A 27,733-nucleotide genomic window follows, 5' to 3' on the forward strand; every position below is an offset into this window, starting at 1 on the left:
CGCAAGGCTGATGTCGGCTCTGCTGGCAGGCTCTGCACAGCATCCCTCCACCCTCTCAACAGCCACAGGACATTTGTGCAGTAAACCTTCGCGTTAGTTTAATTTCAATTAAAATCAAAACCAAATAAAGACTTTGAGGGTGCTGCTGCAAGCTGAGCTGGAGAGCTGCTCCCTGTGTTTGTTGTGACACTGATGAACCCGTCTCGTTCGTCTCCCTTTCTGTTTTGCGTTCTGTCATAACAAACTTGCCTCACTGAACCTCCAGTGGACCATCAGCGAAATCCTGGCAAGTCCTGGGGAGCTGTCAGGGCTCAGCCTGTTCCCTGGATGCTGTGTCCATCAGTCCCTGAGGCAGCAGAGGCTGCAGAACATCTGCAGGGCTGCGGTGCGGGTGCGAGCGCTGCCGCCCAGGATAGCGCTGCTGCTGCCGCAGAAATAGCCGGGAGCGCCGTGCTGATAACACGAGCAGCTAATTACCATGCAAAGCACAGAGAGCCCTAAGAAACGAGGCTGACTAAAGGCGACATAGAATTCTTGGGAAAAGGGATGGCATTTCACAAAAAAGCTACCTCTGTACAAATTTTATTTCTGAGCATTACTTTTTCTTCACTTATAAAGAAACCTCTCTGAAAGGAATTGCCTATCTTGTGATACTTCTCCCTCTTTTCAAATCTTTATTTTGGAAAGAAAGAAAAATCTTCTGCAAGGACCTATTTCCATTTTAGCCCAAGAGATTTTGATGATACGAGCTTTTGGTGCTGTCATTATTTGGACTGTGCTAGGTGTTTTTACAAAGTGTCCAGAAGTTATCAGATTTTTGTCTCCAGTATCAATTAGGCACCACTATGATCTCCAGAAGCTTGAGGTATGTACTCATCCTCTTCCCCTCGATGGGAGCCAGGCTGGTTGTGTCACCTCCAGCCAGCAGCATGACAGTGGCCACCCCACATCTGCCCCAGGCTGCACAGGCACAGCACAGCTCTGCTCACTGTGGGGCTGCAGGAGTTCCCCTGGGGCCTGAAGGAAGCTTCAGGCACTGAATGTTGGCAAGCAATAACCTAAATCCACAAAGAAACAAAACAGGAAAGAAGGGGGAAAAACCCCATACTGGTGGACCTTAATCTCAAAACATATTAGAAATGTTTCTTTGCCAGGCAACACACACATGCACATACACATGCATATATATACAACATTTTCTATGCAATCCATTTGCTAGAAAGGAATATCCAGTAAGAAGAAGTCCTTATAAAAGATACTCCTTATCTTTTTTACTTATCCATAAGTGTGGCTTTTGCCTGTTGGGTTCAGGAGAACCATTACTCTCAAAGTTTCCCTTCAATCATTTCTCTAAAGAGATCTTAACACATTCAAGTTGTGGAATTTGCTGGAATTTAACAGGGTTTCGTGCCTGAGATCAGAGATGTGACTTCTGGGGGTTCTGTAGAAATATAGCCAGGCTGTGGAAAGGAATTCTGGGGAGGTGTCATTTGCAGATGCCCAGGAAGGGTTGTTGGACATTCAGGGCTTAACTTATAAGGACTTCCTTACATGTGCTACATCCTCCAAAATGCTCTTTATGGAGTGGTTGTGCTGAACCACACAGCTCTTGGAGAGAAAAGGCAGGACTTTGAACCTCTGGAAAGGTGGGCTGGTCAAAAGTTTAGACCTCAACCTAGTTAAAAACTTACCTTTTTGCCCCTCAGGAAATACCCACTTTTCGTAATGTTTTCATTCTGAATGGAGACCTGTAGGTAGGCTACCTATTTGTTGATTTTATCCCTTTGGCTATGCTTCCATTCAAAGTGCAATTGTGTTACATCATTACCTTAAAAATTAAATTTTACAAACCATTCTTCAATTCAGTTGAGAAATCAAAATTTGATCAGGTCAAAATACTTCAATGGCATATTTTAAGAAACATAATCTGTCATCACAGAATAAGATATGGCCTAAATCAAGAAGGCATTAAACCAAAATATCAAATGTTTCTCTCCAAAATTGGGAACTTTTTACTTTAAGGAAACATCTTCTTCAAAGAAGAATAGAAATGGGTTTGGTCAACATCAACATAGATGCAGACACTTTCAGTTCTGATAATCTGGGACATTCCATAGAAAAAGGACTGAGTAGGAAAAAACAGAACAGAATTAAAAATGGTGCTTGTCTTTTTTTCCTCCCTCTCTGACAATGATGGCATTTTGATCTTGATGGGTGATGTGAGACCTACCAGCAATGTTTCCACCTACCTTTAGAGGGACAGATTTCAGGGAGCCATGGCACGCTGCAGTCACCCTCAATTCACTGGATGGCATTATAGAAATGCCTGTGCCTTCTGTGAAGGCTCCTAATCTCTCCCTGAGGAAGCAGGCAGGGCTGAGCTGTGTAAGGTTACACCAAGGGAAGGGATATAAAGAGACAGCTCAGGAAGCTTGATTTTCTGTTCCTGATATTTGAAAGCTTTACTTTGCACTCATGCTATGCCTTACCACTAATTGGAGTGCCAGTGGCCATAGTCTGTTGATACAGTAGTTTTCTCCTGTGCTTTGCATTGCTGTGAGTAGGAGCTGTTTCACTTTTACTATGAGGAATTGCTGACACTTCTTTAGACACAGAGAAGTGCAGGAGGGAGATGAGAAAGAGGAGCTAAATTCTCCTCAAGGTCTGTGTCAGAAAGTGTTGCACTAATTAAAGTCATTAAATCCATCTATTTCACAGTTACTGTTAATAAACTGTTACCTTTAATAAACTCATCTCTTTTGAAATGGAGCCATTATATTTTTATGGGGATTATTTTTCCTACCGAGAGATCTTGCAACACTGTTCTTGGTTTAAAAGGGAAGAGGAGTAGCTTTAAAAAATATTTTATTAAAAAAAAAAAAAAAAAGCAAGTGATTAAAGTCATCCAGCTTGGCTTTAATGAAAGTATCTGTACTAATTGGGGGCCTCACTGCAACTGGAATATCATGACGCCCTAGTCTTGTACCAGGACCAGGAATATGTTCTGGCTAATCAAAGGAGATGAATAAAAAATATTTGTAGATAGAGAGAAATGCCAAATGATCCAACAGACTTGCCATGCACATTAGGAAAGAGAAGCAAGAGCCCACTTTGCTCTCAATGAATAACACTCCCAGAGCAGTGTGCTCAGCAGCTCCCCCACAGCTGAGGCAGAACAGCAGTTTTTGGAGAGAAAACCCTCCAGAAGAAAGAGTAGAGAGGAGTTCATAGAGCCATAATCCAGAGCATCACAAGCCTTAGGCTGTGCTGGTCTTATATGCAGATCTGAGTCTAGGTGAAGATGGATGTACTGTGGATATGTAAAGCCATTCACCATATTGTTTTTAAAAGAGCAAGAAAATTATGGAAAGAGCAAGGGAATTATGAAAAGAGCAAGGAAATTATGTCAGAGTGTAACTCATCCAATATGTGCCCATGGCCTGTCCCAGACCTGGAGACATCTCCTGTCCATGTAGTGCCTGGCCTGAAGAAAATGTTGAAAAGCCAGGGCCAGAAAGTGAAATGATGCTGAAGGGGGCTGCCATCTGGATTGCTGCTGGGAGCTCCAGCAGAACTTAGACTGCTACAACCCAGCTGGGAGGGGATTTGAAAGGGCTGGGTCTGGCCATGTGTTGAGAGGTCATCAAGCTGATGAGATGGTCTGAGTCCAAGTCTCAGTGTCCATACCACACCAAAAAAAAAAACAAAAAAAAAACCCAACCAAACCAAAAAAAACCCAAAGGCAATTAAGGGCAAAGAACCCTTCTTAACCACCCCCACTCTCTCCACCCCTAAGGGTCATTGAACAATCAATGGCTGGAGCTGCACCGGTAACATTTCATCTCGTAAAAGATGCTTGGGAACCTCAAATTAAACCTACTGACAGATCAGTGGAGTGATTTTACAGGCTTTTACATTATATTAATAAAAATAAAATTCCAAACATGCCAGAAATGCACCATGACCCAGAACAATAAAGTGGAGCTGTAATGGAGATGAACTGCATTGTTCTATTAATAAAATATAAAGGTTTTATTGTTATTGGGAAAGATTGATTGCATCAAATCAATACCATGTCACAGTATATTAATGTTTTTCTTCACTAATGAAAAAACAGGGCCTGATGTGATTACACTCTCTTACTGCCCATTTGAAAAATATAATGGGCTGTTGATAATAAAGATTGCACCTTGCAATTTTACTTCTTACTAGATGCTTGATCCTGGGGATGTGCAGAGTAGGTCACCTCTGCTTTCAGGAAAGTCAGAAGGAGAGGAAGGTAACATATACAAAAATGCTGTCAAAACCTCCCTGAATAGACTCCACAGTCCCTGCTTTCCACCAAAAAAGTGGGAAAAGCCATTGGGGACCTCTGGGAAAGTCCTCATCATGCTCCATTTTCTGCAGTGCTGTATGCATGCCCATAACATATCAAGTGACTGCTGCTTGGCACAGTGGTGTATTTGTCAGGAAGTTTCCACCAGAGTCTTTTGGTTTTGCAGCACAAAAGTCTTTTTAGTCAAGTCATGAGCTTCTTTCCTCAGCCCATACAGCCCTTCAGCCCACCCATGGACCCTGCCCCGAGACTGAAGAGATCAGCTCTTGTCCCCATGACATACCTGTCCTGCACAGATGGCCAATTAGTGTCACCTGGAATGTGATGTTTTTAGTGCTGTGGACATTTGTCAGCTGGGACCTGGACTGAGCCTGATTGATTGGATTTAATACATTGTTCGTATTTGTTTGGGGACAATATATAAATCTGTATAACAACAACAGTTGGAAAAACAGGTATTATAGAACTGTTGATATTTTTGTGGATTTTAACATGAATTTAGCATCAGTTAGTATAACACTGAATAAATTAAATGGATTACTTTGCCAAGAGATCCTTTAAAAGTGTTAATTAACGATAAATCAATAAAAACTATTCAACATGAAAATCAATTACATCCCTGTTTACATTATTTAACTCCAAACATTTCTGTTTTGTGTGCTTGTAATTAGCAAGCTATAAAAGATGCCATAAATAGGCGCATAATGAGAGGAACTGTTTATAAATGATAATTGGTATTCATTCCCACTGAGCTAAAGGTTATGTGATTACAAACTGTTGTGCAGGAAGGGTTAAACCTCTTACAGATAGATGGTTTTACAGTGCACAGCTCTGGAGAAATCTTTCCCACAAAAGGCACTGAATGGAAGAATGCCCCTGTACATAAGTGATGATGAAAAGAGTAACATCTACCAGGTGTTTCTTAAAAAGCTTGTTTACATCCATTTAGGAAACACTGCATGGGGGAAAAAAATCTACCCTGTGGTCAGTGGTGGAGGCAGTAAGAAATGGAACCTTGCACAGGAAGTCCAATGTTAATAAAATTCATCATCCAGATAACACTGCTACAATGTCTAAAGGAAATATATTAACACTGAGATGCTACCAAAAATCTGGAGGACCATCCTGTTAACAAAGGTGAGGACATGACAAAGGCACAAGGGTGTTTTCTTCTGTAGTGATGGGTAACAAGGATGCCACTCTACCCAGTACCTCCTTCAAAGAGCAAGACCAAAGGCTTTCACAGAGGGCTAAAAGAGGATTACAGCATCTTCAAGCAGCAGCCAGAAGCCCAAAACACTGAGCAGCAGCCTGTAACTCCAGAAGGTAACACTGGATTATTTCCTGTAACACAGAGAGATGAAAAAACTTTCCTAGGGAGAAACAGCCTCTCACTAATCCTTAATGCTGAAAGCAGACTTCTCTGTTTTAGAGACTGAAACTAATCTAAACTCAACAGGTAAAAAACCCCATGATCTGGAGACCAGAGATATTCTGCTAACAGCTTTTGCTTGTCTAAGGACGCCACCAAACATCTGACAGTTTTGGCTTTGACAGTGCCTCCTCCCCAGGAAAATAAATCTCAGCCTTTCACTATAACTGCTACTGTGAGGGCAACAAGCATCAAGAACCCTTGACTGAGCAGGTCTGACCAGTGAGCATCTGGTGATAAAGCCAGCAGAGTCAAATAACCTATTTGTATATACAGACCATTCTTCTACCTTCCCTGGGCATAGGTGATGAATATTTCCTTTCCTGTCTAGATTGTGATTTAGAACACTTACATTGCACTCCTTTCCCTGACTTGCACAGAACACAACTGCTTCACAGAATACCTGGATCAGAACTGAGTTTGAAAAAAATAATCTATTATGTGTAAGGAAGAGAGCCTTACATGGTTTTGACAACGGTAGCTCAGTCTCACTGCCAAGAACACAAAAAACATATTCTGGTCATGGCAATTATGACCTGGAAACCTTTTTCCCAAGAGGGTTATAATTTGCTATTGAAAATCCAAAGTATTATCAATGAAGAAAAACAATTGTATGCATCTGCATCTTTAAATCAACCCACTGATGCCTCTGGTCCGCTCAGGTGACTCTCTTAAAATCCACACAGAGGCTGATAAATAGCACAATTCTTCAAGCTGCAGTGAAAACCTTGGCAGAGTTTTATTGTGCTTTCAGCATCCCTGAAAGTCAAAAGAAAAATCCAGCCATACTGTGGTCACTGACAAACTGATGGGAACATTTTCACTGCAAAACTACTGAATCCAGTACTTTCTAAATGTATTGCAGTTCATAGGACACACAGAACTTCAACTAAAATGTCAGGGCTGGATGTCTCAGAGCTCACAGATGTAAGTTCCTTGCAGTTAGGAATGTACACAACACCATGTATACATCAAGGTATAAATATATTTACCAAGGTATACATGCACATGCATGTATGTATGTACATGCCACACAAAAAAACTCTGCAAAAGTTTCCTGGAAATGCCCAAACTAACCAAACAAGTGTCAAATCTTATCTGCAGTAGCCTTAATCTGGGAATCAATAAATTCAGCAAATCTATAAAGTTACAGAATAGATAAAAACCTTCCTTATTTTTCCTGTCCTCTCTGTCTTGAATCCCACTGATTTTTTTTTTTTTTTTTTTTTTTTTTTTCACCACTGCAGGCCCATATCAGTCCTCTTTTTTGGGAGCTGGGCAGGAGCCAGGTGCTATCCTATGCTCCCTTACCTCCAGAGTGAAGATATCTCCACACCTGCAGAAACATCCATCCCAGGGAGGTTCCCAGCACTAGTCCCTGCTTTTTTGTGGGCTCCATGACAGCACTCTACTTTTTGAGCAATCACAAAGACCAGGAGCAGGAGAATAAATGATGTCCCAGGTTTGGGGAAGGGTTGCAGGTAGTTCCCAAATAGTTGTATGGTACTTGTTAACATTTTTTGATGGAAGCCCCACTGGTCTTTTGGTCTTGGAGGACAAAAGGTTTGCTTTACATGATCCTAGTTCTTTTTCTTTTGGCTTTCCCTTTTGATATTCTCTCAAGGTATCCACTTTTAAAGTGGATCTGCATCCGCTTTTTGCATCTGAACATCACAACGCTTTCTGATTTTCTTTCTGCTGTCACTGTTACAAGAAACAGTGAAATACAGAAATAAAGCAGAAAGAAAAACTGGCCTCAGCTTTTCCAGATCTTCTGTCTGGAAAATTATGCTTGTCCTTCCAGTAAGTATACATTTCCCACCTGCTGGCATTGAGCTGTCCCACACAGATAATGGACCACCATCTCTTAAAGGGGTTTGTGTTTTCTTTCACAGAAAGGTTATGTTGCCTTTAGGTTTGGTTTGGGTTGATTTCCAAAAATTTCACTGTAAAGCCTCAAAAAGCCTTTTGGATTTCTACTTACTTTTTTATTTATTTTTTTTTTTTTAACAATCCTCCACTTAAAAACAGGTTATTTGGTCTCTGGAGAAAGAAATGTTCTGTGTAGTCCCATTTCATTTTAAATGAAAGCTAAATGGAGAGAAAATATCTAATACTGCTTACAGATATTTCCATCTAGGTCAAGTACAACAAATCTGCATTTTTGAGCAGCAGAGCCAGCTCTCTGTCCCTGTTGAAAATGGCAGGTCTTGTGGCACCCTGAATTATAACAACACATACAGAAAACAGGAGTGCAGCTGGAAAGCCTTTGAGCTGAGACACCACATGCTTCCCTTTTGTTATGTGACCTTGATGAATTTATTTCTGTAGATTTTATTCATGTTTCAGGGCATTGAATCCTTTAAACTTGTTAATATTTTCCCTTTTTTATTGTTCTCACTGCCTTTTGCTGTTTTATTTTATTCTTTTGTTCCCCAGTGCAACTGAAGGTAATGCAGTCCTGGGCCTATTACCCTCAGTCACTTTGATCTGGCAGTGGGTATCAACAAAGAAGTTATTTGTTCTCAACACATTAAACCCTTCTGTGTAGCTTTTTACAAATTCTGTTATGCAACTTTGATAGGGCCTGGAAGGAGTTGTCAGGTAGCGAAAGGCAGGGGAGCACAAAGACCTCTCCAAAAGCCAAGCTATGAATGGTGTCATCTTGCTGTTTCACTTTCAAAGGTGGCTCATAGGGGTTTGCTGAATAGGAGTCGTTTGGCAGCAGACATCTGAATTTGTATCACTGCCTCTAAGACACCTTTATAAGAACTTTGAATATCTTAGTCGACTCCTGAGGATCAAAGCTTCCTATGTAATAAACCCATCACAGGTTACTCAGGGAGATTTTCAGCATTGGTAACAATGGCAGCTGATTTGCCTCACACAAAAAGCCACCAATAGAATGTAAGGGTTGTGATCAATACTTTAACCAGCAAGATAAAAACCTATCTGAAACTCAGGAATTATATTATGGCCTCATAATTTACTTTATAAACCATCTCCTATAATTTGAAGACACACATGCATTAAGTGTTGCTTGAAATACATTAAATTTTGATTTTTCAAATCAGAATACCAGAATAGTAAGTAGAATTGGCAGCATAAATGAATATAATGAATAAAATACAAAAAGCTCTTGGCTGGCTTTTGAATATAGCATTAGAAACAGAGAAACACACATTGTTTTACAGTGAACTTCATTAAATATATTTGTTATGGGTTTGAAATACTCCAAATTATTTGTTATGGGTGAGAGAGGATGCTCTGCATTTATGATATATGATAACACATTGTCATCAATTGTCATGCTTTGTTTATAGGACTGAATAATTTGTAATCATCAGATTACTATGTTTAGTCTGCACTGTTTTTTTTAGAGTGTGTATTAAACAGATCAGATCCTTGTATCTTTTATTTATTTGTTTGTTTATGAAGGGAATGATGAGTGGCTCATTCTCCTGAGAATTAACTATTTGTTGAAGGGTTTGGAGTTTCAGGTCCTGGTTCTTCTTGGAAAGGAGGGAAAGGCAAAACTACACTTGGGCCCTGATTTTTGTTTGTGTGCCCACGTTGCCAGATAAGGACATCAGGCAATAACACCAGAGAAAAATGAAGATGCAGAAGGCTACATATATTCTAAAGGCTTCCTTAAGCTTTCTGGCTCCCCTTCTCCAGCCATAATCCCAGTAGTATTTTCAGAATGTTTTATGTGCAGATGTCACTCCAGGTCCCTTGTAGTCCAGTTATATATTAGGGCAGGTAGAAGATTGGGAAGCCACTCCAAAACATGGATTGTCCTGCACATTTTTGCAGCAACAGGTATTTTGTTAAGAAGAGAATACAACGTTCTTGGCAAAACCCTCTCTTTTTCATTGTTCTTTTTCTGCTGGAGAAATGCAGCTATGAAACAAGATACTCTAACAAAGGTTGTTTCTGTGCAGGGGAAGGCACAGACCTGGCAGTAAAGAACTGGATGGTCACTGCTGCCTCTGCCTTAGGGGGTTACTGGGAAAATCCCCACTAAAGAACAGCTCCTGCCTAACGTAAATTTTATATACATTTATGATAGAAACACAAGGGAATTTTAAATACCTGCAGTTGGGAAAATAGTCCACAATTATGGGGTGAATACCTGTATCACTTTATCCATGGGGACTGTACAGACACAGCAGCCCATCTGCACAGATCACCCACGAGGGTCTCAGGCTCTGTAGGGTGACAGTTCCCCCACTCACTGCCCCAGCTGCCTGGTTGAGAGCACCTATATATAAATTCAAGATACCATAGGATTGCTCATTCCTAGAAAATAATTGCAAAATCAAACCACTGCCTTTGAAAAGGTGTGATATCAGCTCATTTGCTACCCAGAGTAACTGTACCTCTAAGCTAAAGAAGAAAAAAAAACCAGCAAAAATGAGACAGAAGCCAAGCTTGCATTTCCATTCTTATCTCTCTGTACCAATACTCTCTCAGAGGTTCCTGCTTGCATAGCAGCTGCTGAATTGCTACAGTTTACAGTCTAGCATATTAAAATAAACTAGCACTGATTCTGGCAATTTGCATGCATAGCTGATGGATCTCTACAGCAGAAAAAGAAGCTCTTCATCTGTGCCCACCTGTGCATCAGACCTCTCAGCCTGTACAAGGACAGACCTAGGCAGAGACTGCTGTGTGCACCTACCCAAAGCCAACCATTGCTCATGAGGGTTCTGAGCTCAACCAAAGCTACCCACACAAAAGATGAGACTTTTGAAAGTGGTGTGTCCTGCTATTTGATCAGAAGGAAAAGATTAAACCACAGGATCACAGCCAGCCCTCTGATCATCATGGTTCTCCTCTGGACTTGCTCCAACAGGTCCATGTCCTCCCTGTGCTGGGGACCCCAGAGCTGGGTGCAGAACTGCAGGTGGGGTCTCACCAGAGGGGAGGGGAGGAGCAGAATTCCCTCCCTTGCCCTGCTGGCCATGCTGCTTCGGATGCAGCCCAGGATACAACTGGCTTTCTGGGCTGCAAGCTCACATTGCCAGGTCATGTTGAACTTCTTGCCAACCAACAGCCCCAAGTCCTTTTCCTCAGGGCTGCTGTCAACCCATTCATCCCTCTACCTGTAGCTGTGTTTGGGATTGCCCTGACCCCAGTTTGCACAGACCCACCTCTCAAGCCTGTCAAGGTCCTTTTGGATGGCATTCCTCTCCTCCAGCATTGCTGCCAGCACACAGCTTGGTGTTGTCAGCAAACTTGCTGAGAGTACACTCAATCCCACTGTCCATGTCACCAACAAAAATGTTAAACAGATGTCTTGACTGAAAATAGTCTGCAGTAATCTGCATTTTGCATGCATACACATTACCATGAAGATTTGTATAGCACTTCACAATCTAGGTATGTATTGATATATACAACTTAAATTCAAGAATATGGCTATAAATCTATATGGGCAACACTATATATTTTTAGGAATGATAACAAAGAGTACATTGTGCAGCATAAAGGGTTGGAAGCATTTTAGCTAGGCAGAATGGAACTCCCTCTGAAGATTACAGTACCAAGTGAAACAAGAGAAGTCCTAACAAACTCCAATACACACTTAATGCATACACACTTAAAAATCTGCAATGGGTATTCTGAAAAGAAACACAAGGCCTGCCCACCTGCAGACATCAAGCTTTCTCAGGCTCAGTCCTTCACAAAATGAGAGCCTAAGCCACAGTGTGTGCTGGAGCAGTATTCCCAGGGCTTCCACTCACTGCAGCTGGGTCCAGCCAAGGGAAGCAGTTTTGGAAGCACTCCACAGGAGCTCTCCAAACAGCAGTCTGCCACTGATGCACAGAAATACCTCTACCACATCTGGGGATGAAAATGCCAAATGTTTCTGTCTGCTGACCCATACCTGCACAGAGTCATGTAATGCCTGCACACGATGTTACAAAATATTCCCATAATTTATTTGTCCGCAAAGTATGAAAGAGGAAAAATCTATGGAATATACTGGTGCCTGACACGCAGCTTCTTCAGAAATAAAAATGATAGCTAAATTTGGGATCTAATATTCCAGATGATTAGCACCACCTGAAAAATCAATATGAAATGCTGTAGAATTATATATAAGAAAATACTTTTTCTTGCACACTGATAACTAGTATCAGCTGGAGTTCTTGAAAGGCATAGAGGATGGCTTTGGAAAGAGGAAAGGAAACAATATAAGCCTTCCCATGTCCTATCATAATAACCAAAAAAGTTTGTATGTCATCTTGCTTTACATGCTCTCAACAATAAGTTAACTGAGGAACATGTGCATTCCCCCAGCAAAGCAAACAAAATCTTTGACTTCTTTCACTCCAAAGGCCAGATATCACTGCTGCTGAGCACATCTACTACAGGGAGAGTGGAAGAGGGAATGCAGGTGAACGGATGGTTTGAGCTCAATAAGGGTCTAAAACCTAATATTTGATACAAAAGCAATGCATCTTCTGGGACAAACCATAAAAATACAATTATTATAATAGTGTATAATCTACCAAAATATTTTGACATTTTCCCAGAGATAGTCTGTTTTCTGGTGTTTGCATACCTTTAACTCTAGAGTATAAGCATGCATAAACACAGAAGACAATACAACAAGTAATTACTGACTGATTAAGGAGTGAATGAGCTTGAAGTTTCAAACATTAGCACTCCTATTTCACCCTCATCCTTCCAGAGGAGGAAGGAGAAGACATGAAATAGAGTGTTCTCAACTCACAGAATTCCTAATTCTCTGCATTAATGCCACAAATGTCTCCTCTTTGCTCTTTTGACTCACTGCCATATCCTGATCAGCCCAGGTTAGCCATGCTCAACTCATAGTTACTTTGAGGAGGTGGTAAAGGTTACACAACTCAAATTTTTTTTTCATTTCTAAGAGAAATGAATCCAAACTCAGAAAATTTGTATACAGCTCCAGGCAATATAAACATGGCTGGTTAGAATCATTTATATAGTATAAGCCTTTGTACTCCATACTTCATGGAAGTTAATAAGTAGGTGTCAAACTCTGAATTAAAATTCCCAGAAGAGGACACAGCACAAAGGACAATAAAAATGATTTTTAAATAATCATAGGGATAAATAGCATCCACTTCTGACAAATGTAAGTGCTGGCATAAAATGTTATTAGGCTACAGAGATTTTCTTTTGTTCAGGAGGTATGTTTTATTCTCCAGCAGTGTCATTCATCATCCTAATGAGCCCTCAAAATGTAAATTAAATAGAAAAGACTGATTCATTCAAAAACATCTTTGTGCTGTGCGTTAAACCTTTTTTCTACTTTTATCCTTACATATTGGTCCATTCTTTCATTGCAAATAACCCCTCAGCCCTTGTATGCTTTAATGACCAAGTTCAAGCAAAGCATATTTTCAGTAAACACTGTTTATTCATTGCTGCTTTTGGTTCAGTAATTAAAACAAAACAGAAAAACAAACTAAAAACCCTACCAAAAAAACCAAAAAAACAACCCACAAACAAACAACTAAAAAAAGAAAAACAAAACCACAGCACTTCATTTTAAAGTGTTGCTCCTTAAATTATATTTGATCCAAAAAAATCTCAGAAACCTGTGTGTGCATGTGGTTTTTGTTTTATTCAGTGTCACTTACTACAGGGAAACCCTCAATGGAAAAGGATTAGTAGAAATTTCAAGCAGCTCTAATTTACTGAACAAAATACATTAACAACTAAGCAAACCCTGTATTTTTGCTAATGGAAGAAAAGAAGAAAATAATCCTGGGTCATGAGCTAAATTAGTTCAGATTTCTTGTTATCTGTTGATAAGGACATTAGACATTCTTACCAGGAATGCAGAGAAGAGGTTTCATACTTGACCTGAATTTATGCATGAGCACACACACAACAACAAGAGCCACAAGGAACAGGGCTTCTCTGGAGCCAATCCAAACAAAAATATAACAGGAATGGAAAAAAGCACAGCACAGCATGCCTGGTTTTGTTATGATTAGTCTTCAGTTATCTTGTTCTCTGCCTCTTCCCTTCTCTTTCTCTTTCTCTTCCTTTAATGCTCCTGAAAATCAGCTTAATTTGAGTGTTTCTCTGTGCACTAAATGCAGACGAAAATATTAATAGAGAGAGCAAAGTTTGCCTGATGACAGGAATGCTGTTATTAAACTGCACATGTAAGACTTAAACCCCACAATCTTCAGAATAAATTGCATCAAATCTCAGCATTCAGTGACATTATGGTTTTATGAGGTCGAAATGCTGGAAGGAGACACGACAGGTTACAATGAAACCACCCAGCTGGGAATGAGGTGAGCACAGGTGTGTGTGGTGCCTTGGTGCCAGGGATCCAAAAAATGGCTCTGGACCAGTTCTCCTTTCACTGCAAACCCAAAGAGAGATGAGTGATGCATCTATGTAATTGAGTTAAGAGAGCTTAGAGACAGGGTGAAGTGTTACAACTTCTAGCTAGAATATCTTTGATGACAGGTGACCTTTTGAAGGGTTTCTTCTGAAAAAGTTAAAATAGTGATTTATGAAAGTTCAGCAAAGGCTCCTCACTGCAACTGTTAAATAGACCATACATGTAATTAGGCTAAATTCCACTGAGCAGAAAGAAGAATAAAAAAAGATCAGTATTACAGCATGAAATATTATCACTTAAGAAAATTAAGCATCATGAACCCTAGCTGAGAGAGCTTAATAAACCATCTATCATTTATCTTTGAGTGCTGATTCAGAAATCAGACTTGCATTCACAACTGCAGTGATTGATTAAAATAAATGCATACAGTATAGAAATTTATAAATGAAGACAGTAATTTACAAATTAAGTAAAGACTTTATGCCTGCAGAATAAGCTGCTGAAGCTGAAAATATATTTGAAGATACTTCAAACACACTCAACATGTCGCAAAGAGTTGCCTGATGCAGCAGCTTTCTGAGTTTATACTTTGCTCAACTAATCCTCAAACTCAGGAACACCTACTAGATGAACAGCCCACTCTTCACAGCCTTGTGCACATATGATACACCTGTTTTTTTACTAGCTACCCTTTTCACTGATGTATTTAAGTGCCTCTTAATACCTAATTTTTTTACACTATAGTCAAAACTCCAATCATTGGATCCTATACACTGCATCAAATTAGAGTTTTTCCAGCCAGCTGTCCAAAACTGAAGCACAAAGCTACAAAGACTCCAGAGAAATCTTCCTGTTAGACTTCAATACACCCAAGAAGCCAGAAAAGAGAAAATAAAAACTCTTTACTCTGACTCTCTATCAGCCTGAAAACAGAGCATTCCACTATGGCATTATAAGAATACTGTAGATTCACTATTTTAAAACTCATCCACAATACCACAGTTTTAATGGTATGGTTAGAAAACAACAGGATGTAGCAGCTCTTTTTTTTCTTTTCTTTTCTTTTCTTTTCTTTTCTTTTCTTTTCTTTTCTTTTCTTTTCTTTTCTTTTCTTTTCTTTTCTTTTCTTTTCTTTTCTTTTCTTTTCTTTTCTTTTCTTTTCTTTTCTTTTCTTTTCTTCTCTTCTCTTCTCTTCTCTTCTCTTCTCTTCTCTTTTTTTTCTTTTCATTTTAATCAGTGTTCATTTGGAGAGTGCTGAAGGATGCAAATGAGCATTGAGTATGTCAGATGACCCTTTCTTTCCTTACTACAGCTGACATTGTACTCTCCTCACTTTTCCATCCTATACTTTTATGTTTTGAAATGAGTACCCACAGAATTAAAAACATGGATCTTGCTTCAACTAACATGCATGTAGTTAATTCAGTGATAAATTACACCTTGTAATATATTCCTTGAAATAATTTGAATATGTTTTCTGTCTGTACACGCTATTTTCACAGTATCTACACTTTCTTGAAGGTTTTCTGTATTTTGAATAATTATATGAATGCACATATGCACGGTAATGCTTGTAAGAATCTGCAAATATGTGTCTAATGATTCTTAGTTCAGCCAAAAAAAAAAGCTGTATTATTTGAGAAATAGTTCATGACCATATAAAGAAACATCAAATCACAGTGCATGGGAAGAAAATTAAGATTGCCATTAAGATCGGCATTGCCAAAATTGAGCTGCTCCTCAGTTCTGAGAAGCAGCTGAGTTTTGAGGACTTAATTTTCAAATAATTTTGTTCAAAACAGATAACTAGGCAGAAGGCAAGAAGCAGCTTCTGTCCCCAAAATATTTTGCCATTAAAATGGACTCAAGGATTGCCATGCACAGAGAGCAACAAAACATACCAAGTGAACTGGGGACTGGTTTGGATTTGTCAGCCTTTCTACGGTTTACTTTTAATAAATAAGCATCTCAGTGGATGCTGCAGGCTAGAAGAATTCCCTGGAGATCCTGAATAAGGAAAGAAGTGTGACTTTGAGGGTCACTTCATCAGAGCTCCATTGTCCTCAGTGACAGGTAGAAGGGCAGGAGACACAGTGTTCCCACTGGAGCAGGGAATTCAGCTCACTGGGGATGAGTGAAGAAGAAGAAGACTGGAACAATCTTCTCAGTGGCTCTGAGGGGGAAAAGAAGAAATGTAACTTTGATCTGGTAGGTAAGAAATGGGCTGAGGTTGCAGTGGTCTTTGTGAGGGGGGTTTGCAAGAGCAGAATGAAAATACCTTGCCATGACCCAGGAGATGAGACACACCAAGCCCAGAGACTGGCAGGGCTAGATGTGCTCTGTGGAGGCAGGACTCAAAAAGCATGAATCAAAGAGCAGCAGCACCCTGGCTTGCTCTCAGGTGCACAGGATGAGAGGAAGGGAAGAGTCAGATTGGTGCTGCAATACCTCCAGCAGAAGCACATCAGAAACCTCTTTTTTTTTTTTTTTTTCCTGGCTGATTTCCACTTACTGCCTGATTGCCCAGGTTTTTGCAAAGTAGTTACACTGTTTAATAAAAAGCATAGTTTTGCCACTGAGCCATTAGCAAACTGAGTCTCTCATATCTCCATCCCTGTTGAGTGGCAGGTTATTCATTGGGAAAATCCATTTTCTCCCAGACATGACAGTACACGTGGCAGAATCTGGCCCTTTATAACATAACATTGATAAAAGCAAAGGGATTTCTAACCTTGGCTGCAGCCCAGTCCTACAGTCATGCTCATATGTTCATGCATTTCATTAAAGGTGATGCATGAAATCACTTAGTGTACTTGACTCCTTTAAATACCTTGACAGAGAGTTAAGTAAATTATGAGTTGTTTCTCTGTATAAGCAAGAGCCATATCTGAATATGCACACTCATGTGACATTGAATTCATATGTATGCAATTAAGAATGATTGTTTTTACAAATTTAATTACGTGACTCTTGTACTGAATTTTTGCATGAAAAACAGTCAAGAGAATAAAAAAAAAAAGGTATCAAATAGTCCAGTGCCTGAAGGCTGCAGAAAACAATCTAAACAGAGACTTTAAAGAACACAGGCAGTATTTTTGATAAAATTATGTGCCAGTTCAAGGGCCACTTTTCTTCTTCAGCACACACAGTCAAGTCTTCTGGAATTCATGACCACTCAAAGCCTTTAATGAAACTTGAGCACATTAGTCAGAATAATCTAATCACTCTGTCTTTGAAGATAAACTCCACTTTTCTTGTTTGTTCTCACATACACAGAAATGCAGAGACACTAGAAGTGTCACCATCATGTAAGACACTTGCTATTAAATCTATTCTCAATACAAAGCTGACCTGAGGTATGTTTCAGAAATCTCTCTCTTTGTCTGCTCTAATCCATCAGAATCCTTTCAGGTAAAACTACTGCATTTATACATCAAAACTGTGTTTTTTAAGTAAGGCTGTCACTTTTAAGGCATGCATCTTTTCAGGAAAATGTCAGGGATGTTATACTTGGGTGTCCTTCTGCCCAAGAGGCCAACAGAGCCTGAACAATGAAGCAAACAAGACAGCTAATCAATAGCAGTCACAGCACTATTTTTTATCCTCCAACATCTTCATTTTCGAGTTGGTACACATCATTACAATAGGAAAACAGGACAGTCAATCTCCATTAAGTTCAAGCACTGCGTGAAAGAATTAATTTGGCTGCCTTAAAAATGATGATACAACTGCATGCCCTTAAACCTTTTAAATTTATACTAAATTTACAGAAAATACTTGGATAGGCAGATTGGCTAGATATGAAGGCAGGGGGATATTGACTTGTTTTTTCCCGTTGGCACCATGTATTTCTTACAGTGATGATTTCTCTGAGCGCTGGAATATATCCTGTAAATTTTTTTTAAGGCTTTGGTATAAAGCAATTTCACAAGTACCTGTGTAACTAATCAGATTGAAGGTTCATGATGCCAATTTCTCAGAAGTATGTCAGTGGCACTGAGTCTTGTTGCTAGCTCTAAAAAATATCCTTTAGATTCAGGATTCTCAAGAAGCCCAGGGATTTAGCTGTCCATAAGCCATTCATAAACGAGTGATGAGGTCAAAACCCCCTTTGGCTATTTTGACAAATCCATTTCAAGTAACTACTCATTTTCACATTTAATTTGAGTTCAAAGCAGTCAAAGTTATGATTCTCCCCCTCCTCCACACTGACTGCTTCCAGTATCTGGCACTGAACACTGACCTTATGTCATTTGCACCTGTATGCATATATGCATATGAATACACATGCAAACACATACAGGCAAAACCACTGAAATGGGCTGGCATATGGCAGGACCCATGCTGCTGCTCCAAACACATATGCTGGCACTTGCCACAGGGGGAGTGGGGTAGAAATGAAAAGCATGCAGAGACTTCTAAGCCTCCCTCCCCATACATCTGTTAACATCCTTTTATTTCCTATATTTAACAGAGAATTGCATTCACAACAGCTTGGTCTAGTACAACCTTTCAGCACCTGGCACACTAAACTGCAGGGGGAACATTCTTCAATCAGCCAGTGTCAAAATAATTTTGTGACCAGGACTATTTTGAAGTAAAACCCAGTAGTAGTCTTACAGTTACTAATTATGATGTGGTTCTGCTTGGTCAGACATTGTGATTTTAACTGAAAGTGGGGAAATCCATTCATTTATAAATAATACCATGCTTCAAAATTTCAGCCAATTTTGAATCCATTGATAAATAGATTTTTCTTTTGTTTTGGGGAATTGAGCAATCAATACTCAGTCTATAGGCATGAACTTTGTGAAATAAGACTTAAGAGAAGCTGTGAGAAATGCTCCTGTCAGAAAATTTACTCTGGATCTGCAATGTATGCAGTAATTTCTGGTGGTACTTTATTTAAAAATTTCAAAATATACCTGATTCTCAGCAGATTTATGACAGTAAAGATGCAAGACAAGCAAGACAGAACTTATCAGTTCTTTAGAGGAGCAGCACAGCAGGAAAGGCCTCTGAGAAAGAGCATTGCAACACTTGGAGAGAAAATCTCCATCATGTAACAGCCATCCTGAACATTTTTCAGTGTGTTTTCTCTCTTTTGTTCTCTGGCGAGTTTTTTCTCAATATTAGATTCAGCATAAAAATACTTGCAGGCTGACCTCACATACTCCTGTTTATAGCTCCAGGACATTAAAATCACTGTCCCAATGTTTTTGAAACTTCTGGAAAATTATCTGCTCCCAAATCTCTCTTCAGTAGGTCAGTTCTCTTTTAGCTTTACAGCTTGAAAAAGGCTGGTGTTTTCTTTTTTTTTTTTCTTTTCTTTTTTTGGTTTATTTCAATATTATATATCCTTGACTATGCAAAGAAGTGAAGGTCATGATTAACTTCTTGTCTACATGAAGTTTATACAATGACTAAGCTTAAAACTACACAGTAATTTTAGTTCTCACCTGGATCAGAACTTTTACTCAAAACTTTTCTGGCTTTCACACAAATTCTGAAAATGTCTTTTAATTACACTGTCTTTTGAAGGGAAGTGATTTTCTGGCTTCACAGATGGAATGAAGCTATGGAATTCTCTTTCTGTGGAGAAAATTAATCTTTTGGCAGGTCTAAAAGAGGAGGAAATGTTCAGTGAGATAGTTGTCCCTGGATGATTTAATGATTATCAAGGGATGTAACTAGAAAGGATGGAGAAAATCCATAGAAAATGTTGGGGATTTTTTAATATTAGATGGATTTGTTGAACACTTCATGACCAGGAAACAGTGGAAAGCCCTTGGAGATAATTTTATTCACAGAAAACCTCTACTCTACTGAGACTCACCACAATTCCTGGCCAGAGCTTGTTCTGGGTTCCACACCTTTTGGCCTACACCCCAGATATGTACAGGACCTCTGAGCCTTTTCATTTTTGTTCTTAATAGGAGTGTTGGAGAAAACCACACTTCCATCCAGGAATCACAAACTGATTCCATTAGTTCTCACTGGTGGCAGATTGTGTTTCTGAGCAATGCCAATGGAAAGCAGGACAGACTTGTTTGAGCTAAGGATTGAACAGGGTGACAGCTGGAGGAGTGACAAATCAAGTTAATGCACTCACTGCTGGTTTTTTGGTGAATTTTGGTGAAGAATGCTCAAGATTTAAATCTAGATGTGGCTTCAAGGACATCAAGGCAGCTCAGAAACGAGCACATTTATCCCAGCAAGAAAAGGAACTGGCAGGAAATAGCAACTTTTCAAACTATGCCTTGCTTTTCTGCCAGTTTCTACAAATTTTTTTTCAGGTCTCAAATATTCTGCTACTGGAAAGGTCATCCTTCTTCCAAAATAACCTCCCAAAGGAGGTTTGCTCTTTTGTATAAACATGCAGATGCAGGCACCCCCTCTACACACATTTCAGTTCTTTCTGCCCAGGGGAGTAAGATGGGAAATATTCAGCATTTGGCCAGGATGTTCCCACAAAACAGTGGGAAAGCTGATTCATACCTTGATTTTTCCACTTATCATCTTTCATTCCACCTTATGTCCTGAAGAAGAATCACACAGAATCTCCCAAGCAGTGTAGTGTCTGTTAGTCCAGCTTTGACATATCTTGGGACAATTATGCCACAGCTCAGAGCACATAAGCATGGAATGGCAAGGCTGCTGCAGACCCCTGATGGTCTCCTCCTGTCCCCTCCTGTCCACCTGGGATGAACCTGCACTTCCTGGCTTTCCCAGCCATGTCTGCCCCAAACTGGTTTAGTTAAACCTCTCTTCCAAATTCTGATACAGTGGGTTCCTCTCAGTTGAGCACAACTGAGAAAATGAGTTGTTCTCTGTTATACTGTCCAAACACTGTTTCAGTGAGATTCCCCAGACTGGAAACTCCACTCTGCCCTCAGGAACTCCCTCAAATCTTATCTTTTTCATCCAGTTTTTATATTTTAAAAGCTTCCAGGGTAAGAGAGAGAAAATTTTGTTCCATACATGTGCATAAATCCTGTTAATGCTTACAAGAATTAGATCTGTTTATTGGATGAAATACATAACCTGTTGTGTACTATTTTATTTTCTTTCAGGTCACTCATCTCTTTCACCCTTGTATCAAAATAATTGGTAGCAATGCATGACTCAGAAACATCTTAGCTGTCACACAAAGTGGATGTCAAGAGTATCAGTGTAAAAAAATTACATTAGCTCTTTCAAATGCAGAGATGGTATGAAAAAGAACACACAGTGATGTGCTATGCATCATTTAAAGCCAGATACACTCTTCTGCAAAAATTGTTGTCACTGACAGTGTTAGATGTGTGTATTTTTCCCTTTTTGCTTTTTACAGCATTTAAGCCTTTTTGGTTTTGCTGTGCAAGTTTGGGGGTTTTTTTGAAACAAAGGTCACTTACTTAGCAACAGATAAATAAAAATTCAAGCATCCCCAGAAAAATCAATAAAGGTACTAAAAATCTAAGTTGATAATAAATTTTTGTTCTCCCTTCACATAGCTCAGGAATGTCAGTATTTACTGGAACCACTGTAATATCAGATATTTCAGAAGAATATTGATTTTGCCACTGAAGTGTGACTAAAGGGATAAATAAACTGCTCTTGGGGTCAATCGATTCATTTATCTTTGCTGTTATTTTATAAGAAGTCAAAGCAGCATAAACTTTGATAAATAAATGTTATCATGAAGAAATACTATCCATATGAAGATTTTGAGAACAATGGGAACATATTTAGACTGCTGGCATTGAGCTGAAAAATCAGGATTATATTTATGCTGCTTTGAGTATTAACAGGGAGAACAAAATATGCCTTTCCACCATTGATGCACAATGCCTTGTTTGCCATTCTGGATGTGGCTTGGTAAATTAGGATTAGTGTTACTGTGTATAAAGTAGAATATACCAAAAGATAGGAAATACATGATGGGAAAAGGGAGAAGAACATTTATTTTTCTATTTGCAATGAATCTGAATCACAGTTGTACTGATGGATTCTGCTTTAAAAAAAAATGTGGTAACAGCCAATATATTCAAGTTGATAAGTAATGAGAATGCTCTGAAGTGACTTTATGCAGCTTTAATTGCAAGCAGGATAATAGCTACTTCAAGAAGTCACAAGGATACTACAAAAATTACAGTGCAAAAGTCATGCAGAGCCCACTACATCGTGATTCTGATGTGAATTTAAGGTGGTAAGAGACTACTAGGACAAATAAGAGGTTTGTGTGAGACATAAGGAACTGCTGTCTTCGTGAGAAACTACTTTTATAAAGCTATACATGCTCTTTAAAAAGAAAAGAAATGCAGTGGCATTGAGATAAAATGACAGAGAAGGTGCAGCACTTTTTTATATGGCACTTTTTTATATGGTACCTAGGTAATAGGTGGAAGCTATCCATCAAAATTAATTTTTTTAGAAACTAGACACATCTGGTCATGGCTAGTCACTCTCCACTCTGCTCAAAGTCCGTGGGAACTGCAAGCAGCTCCTCTTCCAAGGCCTTTGCCTGAGAAAGAGCTGATGAATCACCTTTTGGAAACACTTGTTTTGGTCTTCTGACTATAAAAGGAGTGGAGTCCAAAGTAGTCTTGAACATACAAATGTTGAACATTGCAAGTGAAGGAAAATGAATCCTATGCAGAGTAACAGTGATAGGAAAGACATCCTAAATTCACCAAAGTGAAAGAGCAGCAGGTAGTTGTTCAACAAATGAAGTTGCCTTTGCTGTAGTCATCAAATTAAAAGAAAACCCCAAAATCCCCAAAACCAAACTAAACAAAAAAAACAAAAACAAAAAAAAACAACAACCAAAAAAACCCACAAACTAAAAAACAAAGCAAAACAAAAACAAAGACAACAAAAAAATCCCCAAACAGCAACAAAAAAACCCAAAAAAAACACCTCTCACCAAGAAACCAAACCAAACAAACAAGAAAAAAACAAACAAAACTACAACTCACCATAAACACACCAAATTCCCCAAAACACCAAAAACCAACAAAACAGGGACATAATGACGGTTTGAGGCTTTTAGCAGTTTTAAATGGTTCATGAGGCTAAATGAAGTGATGACAGTAGAACAAATCTCTCCATGTGTTTTTTTTTTTTCCCTAAAATCCAGGTTTATGACTTCTCAGTGGGCTTGTAAGAAGCCCATGGAAGAGCAGCTGAAGAGGCTACCACCTTTCTGGCAGTCAGAAAGCACAGGGCTGCTCAGGAAAGTGAAGGGCTTGATTTCACCTCAGGCAGAATACTAATTCTGTAAAACTCCAAGGCAGTGCCCTGCTCTCCCTGTAAGAGCAAGCATTCCAAGGGCTCCTTATCTAAGGTACTGCAGCTCCAGGGGAGACACTGGGAGAACAGGGAGACAGAGGAACAAGGAAAGGGAACTTGATGAAAACTTCACCATGAATGGCTGCAGAAGTCTGCAAGTGGCAAAGGTACTTTCTTATGAAAGAAAGAGGTTAGACACACAGGCTTTTCAAAGTCTGGAGGACTACAAAAGCACAGCTAGCTAAATAAAGGAAAAAAGGATTGTGTTAGGTGGTTAATGCAAGGAAACTGAAGGGCATGAAGAAAAGAGAGCTAACAAAAGCTGACAGAACTTCATAAACAACCAGGTTTCCTTTTGGTTTAAGTATGTAAACTTACATTGAAAGAAATACACTGACACAGTCTATGTTTTTAATCTGCATGAAAAAAAACTTTGATTTGACATCTCAACTGATATTTGAGGAGTGCCACTGTACCTCAGCCTTGCAAGACAGCCCCCATGGCCTTCTTGAGTCCTTCCAGCCCTGCTCCCAAAGGTCAAAGTAAGGCAGCCCCTACACATCCTGCAGTCTTGTATAGGCATGCCATGGGAGCTCAGGGCAAGGAGAGCTGACATCCCAGTTCCTCCTGATGGCATCAGGGCTGCCCACCCCCACACACATCCTTGGATGACCACCTAGAGCCAAGGGACATGTACCATTCATCTCAGAGACCAAAGAGAAAATCCTGGGAGCTGTTCACCTGATAACTCTGGTTTATTTCTCTTTGGTAAGGGAGGCTACAAATCCTAACTTCCTGTGTAGGCTTTAACACTGACAGAGCCTTAGTGAAAGCCAATGAAAACAGCTGCTGCTTTTGGCTACCAAGTGGCAAACCTCACCTGCACACAGGTGACTCCCTTGCTGAGCAGAGATGACCACAGACAACAAATGAATCCAGACTGAGAATTCAGGAGGGGAAGGTGATGCTTTGCAGTTCAATGATGAAGATCTGCCAGCGCTGGGCTCCATCCCAAGCACTCATGCAGACCCTTCTGGGTGAAACATGCTTCAAGAAAACTTCCCATGTCTCAATCTGGCCAGGTGCATATCAATTCAACTTGCTGCATGAACCAGAGCTGGGCACTAAAGCAAACCAACTCCAGCCAATCTTTATGTGTTCATCTGTTTGGAGATTAACAAAGAGCACCTTAATGCTGGATGGAAACACCACCAGTACTTTATTTCATTCACTCTCATAAGAAAGAAAAGGAGACAAATATTGTGCACAGCATATGTGTGCTTTAGTTTCTGCCCTGCCAGTAACAGCTGCCAAGTGGTGATTTATTTGCTCCAGAAAACCATTAATTTTCCAACAGTAACCAGTAACAATTCCCATGCTCCAGCAACAACATTCCTGTATGACATACAAATATTTTTCAGATATCAGAGTATATATTAAGTATAAATATATTTTAGTATAAATTTCTTTCTTTCCTCATTGTTTTTTACTTCCCACTAGTTTGTATATGACACAGGGTATGCTTCCTCTGGCCTGGTATGCTGTTTTGGCTCATGAACTGGACAGCAATAAAACTCTTCCCTCCTGTAGTGCTGTTCTGTGAAGATCTTACATATGTTTGGGGAAGACAGCAAATCAACCACACCTCCAAAAGGAAAAATCAGCCCCACAGCCACTATATGTGATATTACTTCACTGCTGTGCTTTGATATAAACCTGGCTTAACACCAACAGATTGTCAAGTCGTTGTTGTTGCAAAGCTTTGAAGAAGCAGAATGTTTCTGAGCCAAAACACATAGGACAGGGGAGGGGACTGACTCAAAAGAGAACAGAAATTCTGCTAGCAAGGGGACAACAGGGCCACTGCTGGGCAGAGCTCTGCAGGTGCCTGGGACAGTGGCTGAGGGATGGGGTGGGGGTGCAGGCAGGCTCCAGGGAGATGCCCTCTCCCAGCAAGGGGAGGCAAACTTCCCTCCCCAGCAGGGCTGACAGCAAGTCTCTGCTGACTCCCACAGAAGAAGGAGCACGGGCAGTGAAGCTGCCTTGCCTGGCTTGTTTTGACACATGCTATACCCATCAGTTATTTTTAAATCATGTTGTTTGACAAATCTGCTGAATTCATTCACAATTTCTGATTTGTGAGCTGACTTTCTCTGTTACTTCTAGGAATGCATGCAAATGGCAACATAATGCTTTCTGCTTTGCTCTGTATTTAAAAATCTCTAGAGGTTGTGACTCTTCTTACCTATCTATTCTACTTGCTGGCAACTGTTTTTGACAGGAAAAAACAAGCTAAATAATTAACTCATCCACTTTCTTACACTTTAGGTGATGTATTATTTAAGAGTCCAGGCATTAAATTCTCAATCCTGAAAACATGCCCTTGGGATCAGTTGCTTTGAAGTCATCTGCAAAGTTAGGCAGGTATACAAATGCTTGAAGGATCAGATCCTAAGGAAGGTTACCTTTATTGTAATGGTGAGCAATAATCATAATGAATCTATTTGGTATTCTAGCATACATTACAATATAACACCTGTTCAACTGCCATCAGAAAAGTAATTGTATTTCAGTGTTTGTATTCTTTTCATTTGATAAATGAGTTTGTTTTATACATTTGCTTTATGCAGTGAAAGAATATTAAAACAGACCTGTTTAACATCATGTTTGGAAGCGTAAGGGAATTGTTCTCTGGGAGGCTTCACTCCTGCCACTATTAAAGTATTATGAAGAGCTAAATGAACATATGGTTAAGCCAATTTAAAAGCACTTCTAATGAACAAATGAACACACTTCGCTGCATCAGTTAAAAACCAAAAATCCCTGAATCTTCCCTTCTAGCATTATCTGCCTGTGTTGTCATTATGAACACCATCTATGTTATCAGCTTGAATTCTTATATTCCAAATAGCAGAAAATCAATTAATTGGGAAGCCTGCTGAATAATAGATATTGTTTTACCAAATAATAAAAAGTAGGTCATTAAGGATCTGGCCCTGCTTACCAGCAGGACACAAAAGGCAGAGTTTTGCTCTTGTATACACAGACTGCAAAACCCATGGCAAGTGTCTGAGCTATTTAGCAAGGATGAAATCTGTTCCTGGATCCACTCAACTGGCCACCCAGAGGTGACACTTTGACACTTTCTTTGACATGGTTGGTGCTGGTTTTCTTTTAGTTAGCAGCAATGTAAAGGCTGCTTAACTTTTTCATAATACCTCCAGAAACTGAAGAGCTCTTCACTGCTCCTGGCTATTTAGATAAACTCTCCCCTTCTCATCCAAAGAATGACACTATCAGCACAAATTCAAGATAAAACTTAACTGTTACTGATTTGGTTTCCTGGAAAAAAACAGCACATTAAGGAAGCAGCAGATGTTACTCCTCTGAATGACATCTTGCACTAAAATGTGAATATTCACAGCACTATTCCTTCCTGGTCCCAAGCTGATTCTAGGAATCTCCTAATGGGTCTAAAAAACTATGAAAGTCAGTGCCACGACTTCAAGGATTACTGTGCTTTGCACATGAACATTTGTGCAACAGACACACAAGAAACTCTGGCTGAACAAACCAGTTAAGCATTTCAAGGGAAGAACAGGAAGAAAAGCAAAACACAAACCAGTTCAAAAGAAGCCCAGCATGCAAGAATCATTCTGAAATGCATGCTTCTTTTGGAGACAAAGGGTTTATAAGAAATATAGCAGGAAATTATTTATCAAAACCTGTTTTGTTCAGTAAGGTCCATTATACCTGCAATCCTTGCTAAAGGGGGATCATCCTCCCCCTGCAGGTGTCACACTCAGGTGGTGAAGACTCACTTACATTGAAACATCCACACTCACATCATCTTGATTCACATGAACCACCAGAGAGAAACGTGCACTGAGAATGTGTCACTCATCCTTTCTGTTTTTAATGTCTGCCTTGAGTGAATGAGGCCCCTTCCTCTCCTGTGACAGCAAGGACAGTCTAGACAATTAGCTCAGATGTCAGCAGTGAAATCTGATCAGTTGAATCCCATCTTTACAAACCATGTGGAAAAGGGGGAATGACTTGGTTCTTTGTGTGGAAAGATTTGAGCAATAACTTCAAAAGTTATTGAGGAAAATCAATCCCTAGCACCATGTAGGACAAGCTGGCTTACCAATTTACTGGTCATTGTTAATCCAAACCCCAGGAAATCCATATGGCATTGCAAGGTACCCACATATTAAATAAATACAGTGAATAACCACAGTTTAAAAAAATGGCTGCTGGTACACAAGATAATATTAAAATACCAGTTATATTTCTTAAGAATTTGATGGAAAAGGAAGTTTACTGGTAC

At 39.6% G+C, this 27,733-nt stretch overlaps 1 protein-coding gene across 1 annotated transcript in view; it reads right to left on the reverse strand.

The window, feature by feature from the left end:
* Nucleotides 1-304: 304 nt before the first annotated feature.
* Nucleotides 305-27,733, reverse strand: part of LOC130253344 (AF4/FMR2 family member 3-like) — a 126,791-nt gene continuing 99,362 nt past the window's right edge. The window contains exon 4 of the mRNA XM_056491855.1: nucleotides 305-469. Coding sequence (XP_056347830.1) covers nucleotides 305-469 — 165 coding nt within the window. The remainder of the gene's footprint in view (nucleotides 470-27,733) is intronic.

Source organism: Oenanthe melanoleuca, chromosome 1 (genome assembly GCF_029582105.1).
Source record: "Oenanthe melanoleuca isolate GR-GAL-2019-014 chromosome 1, OMel1.0, whole genome shotgun sequence".
Classification (NCBI taxonomy): Eukaryota; Metazoa; Chordata; class Aves; order Passeriformes; family Muscicapidae; genus Oenanthe; species Oenanthe melanoleuca.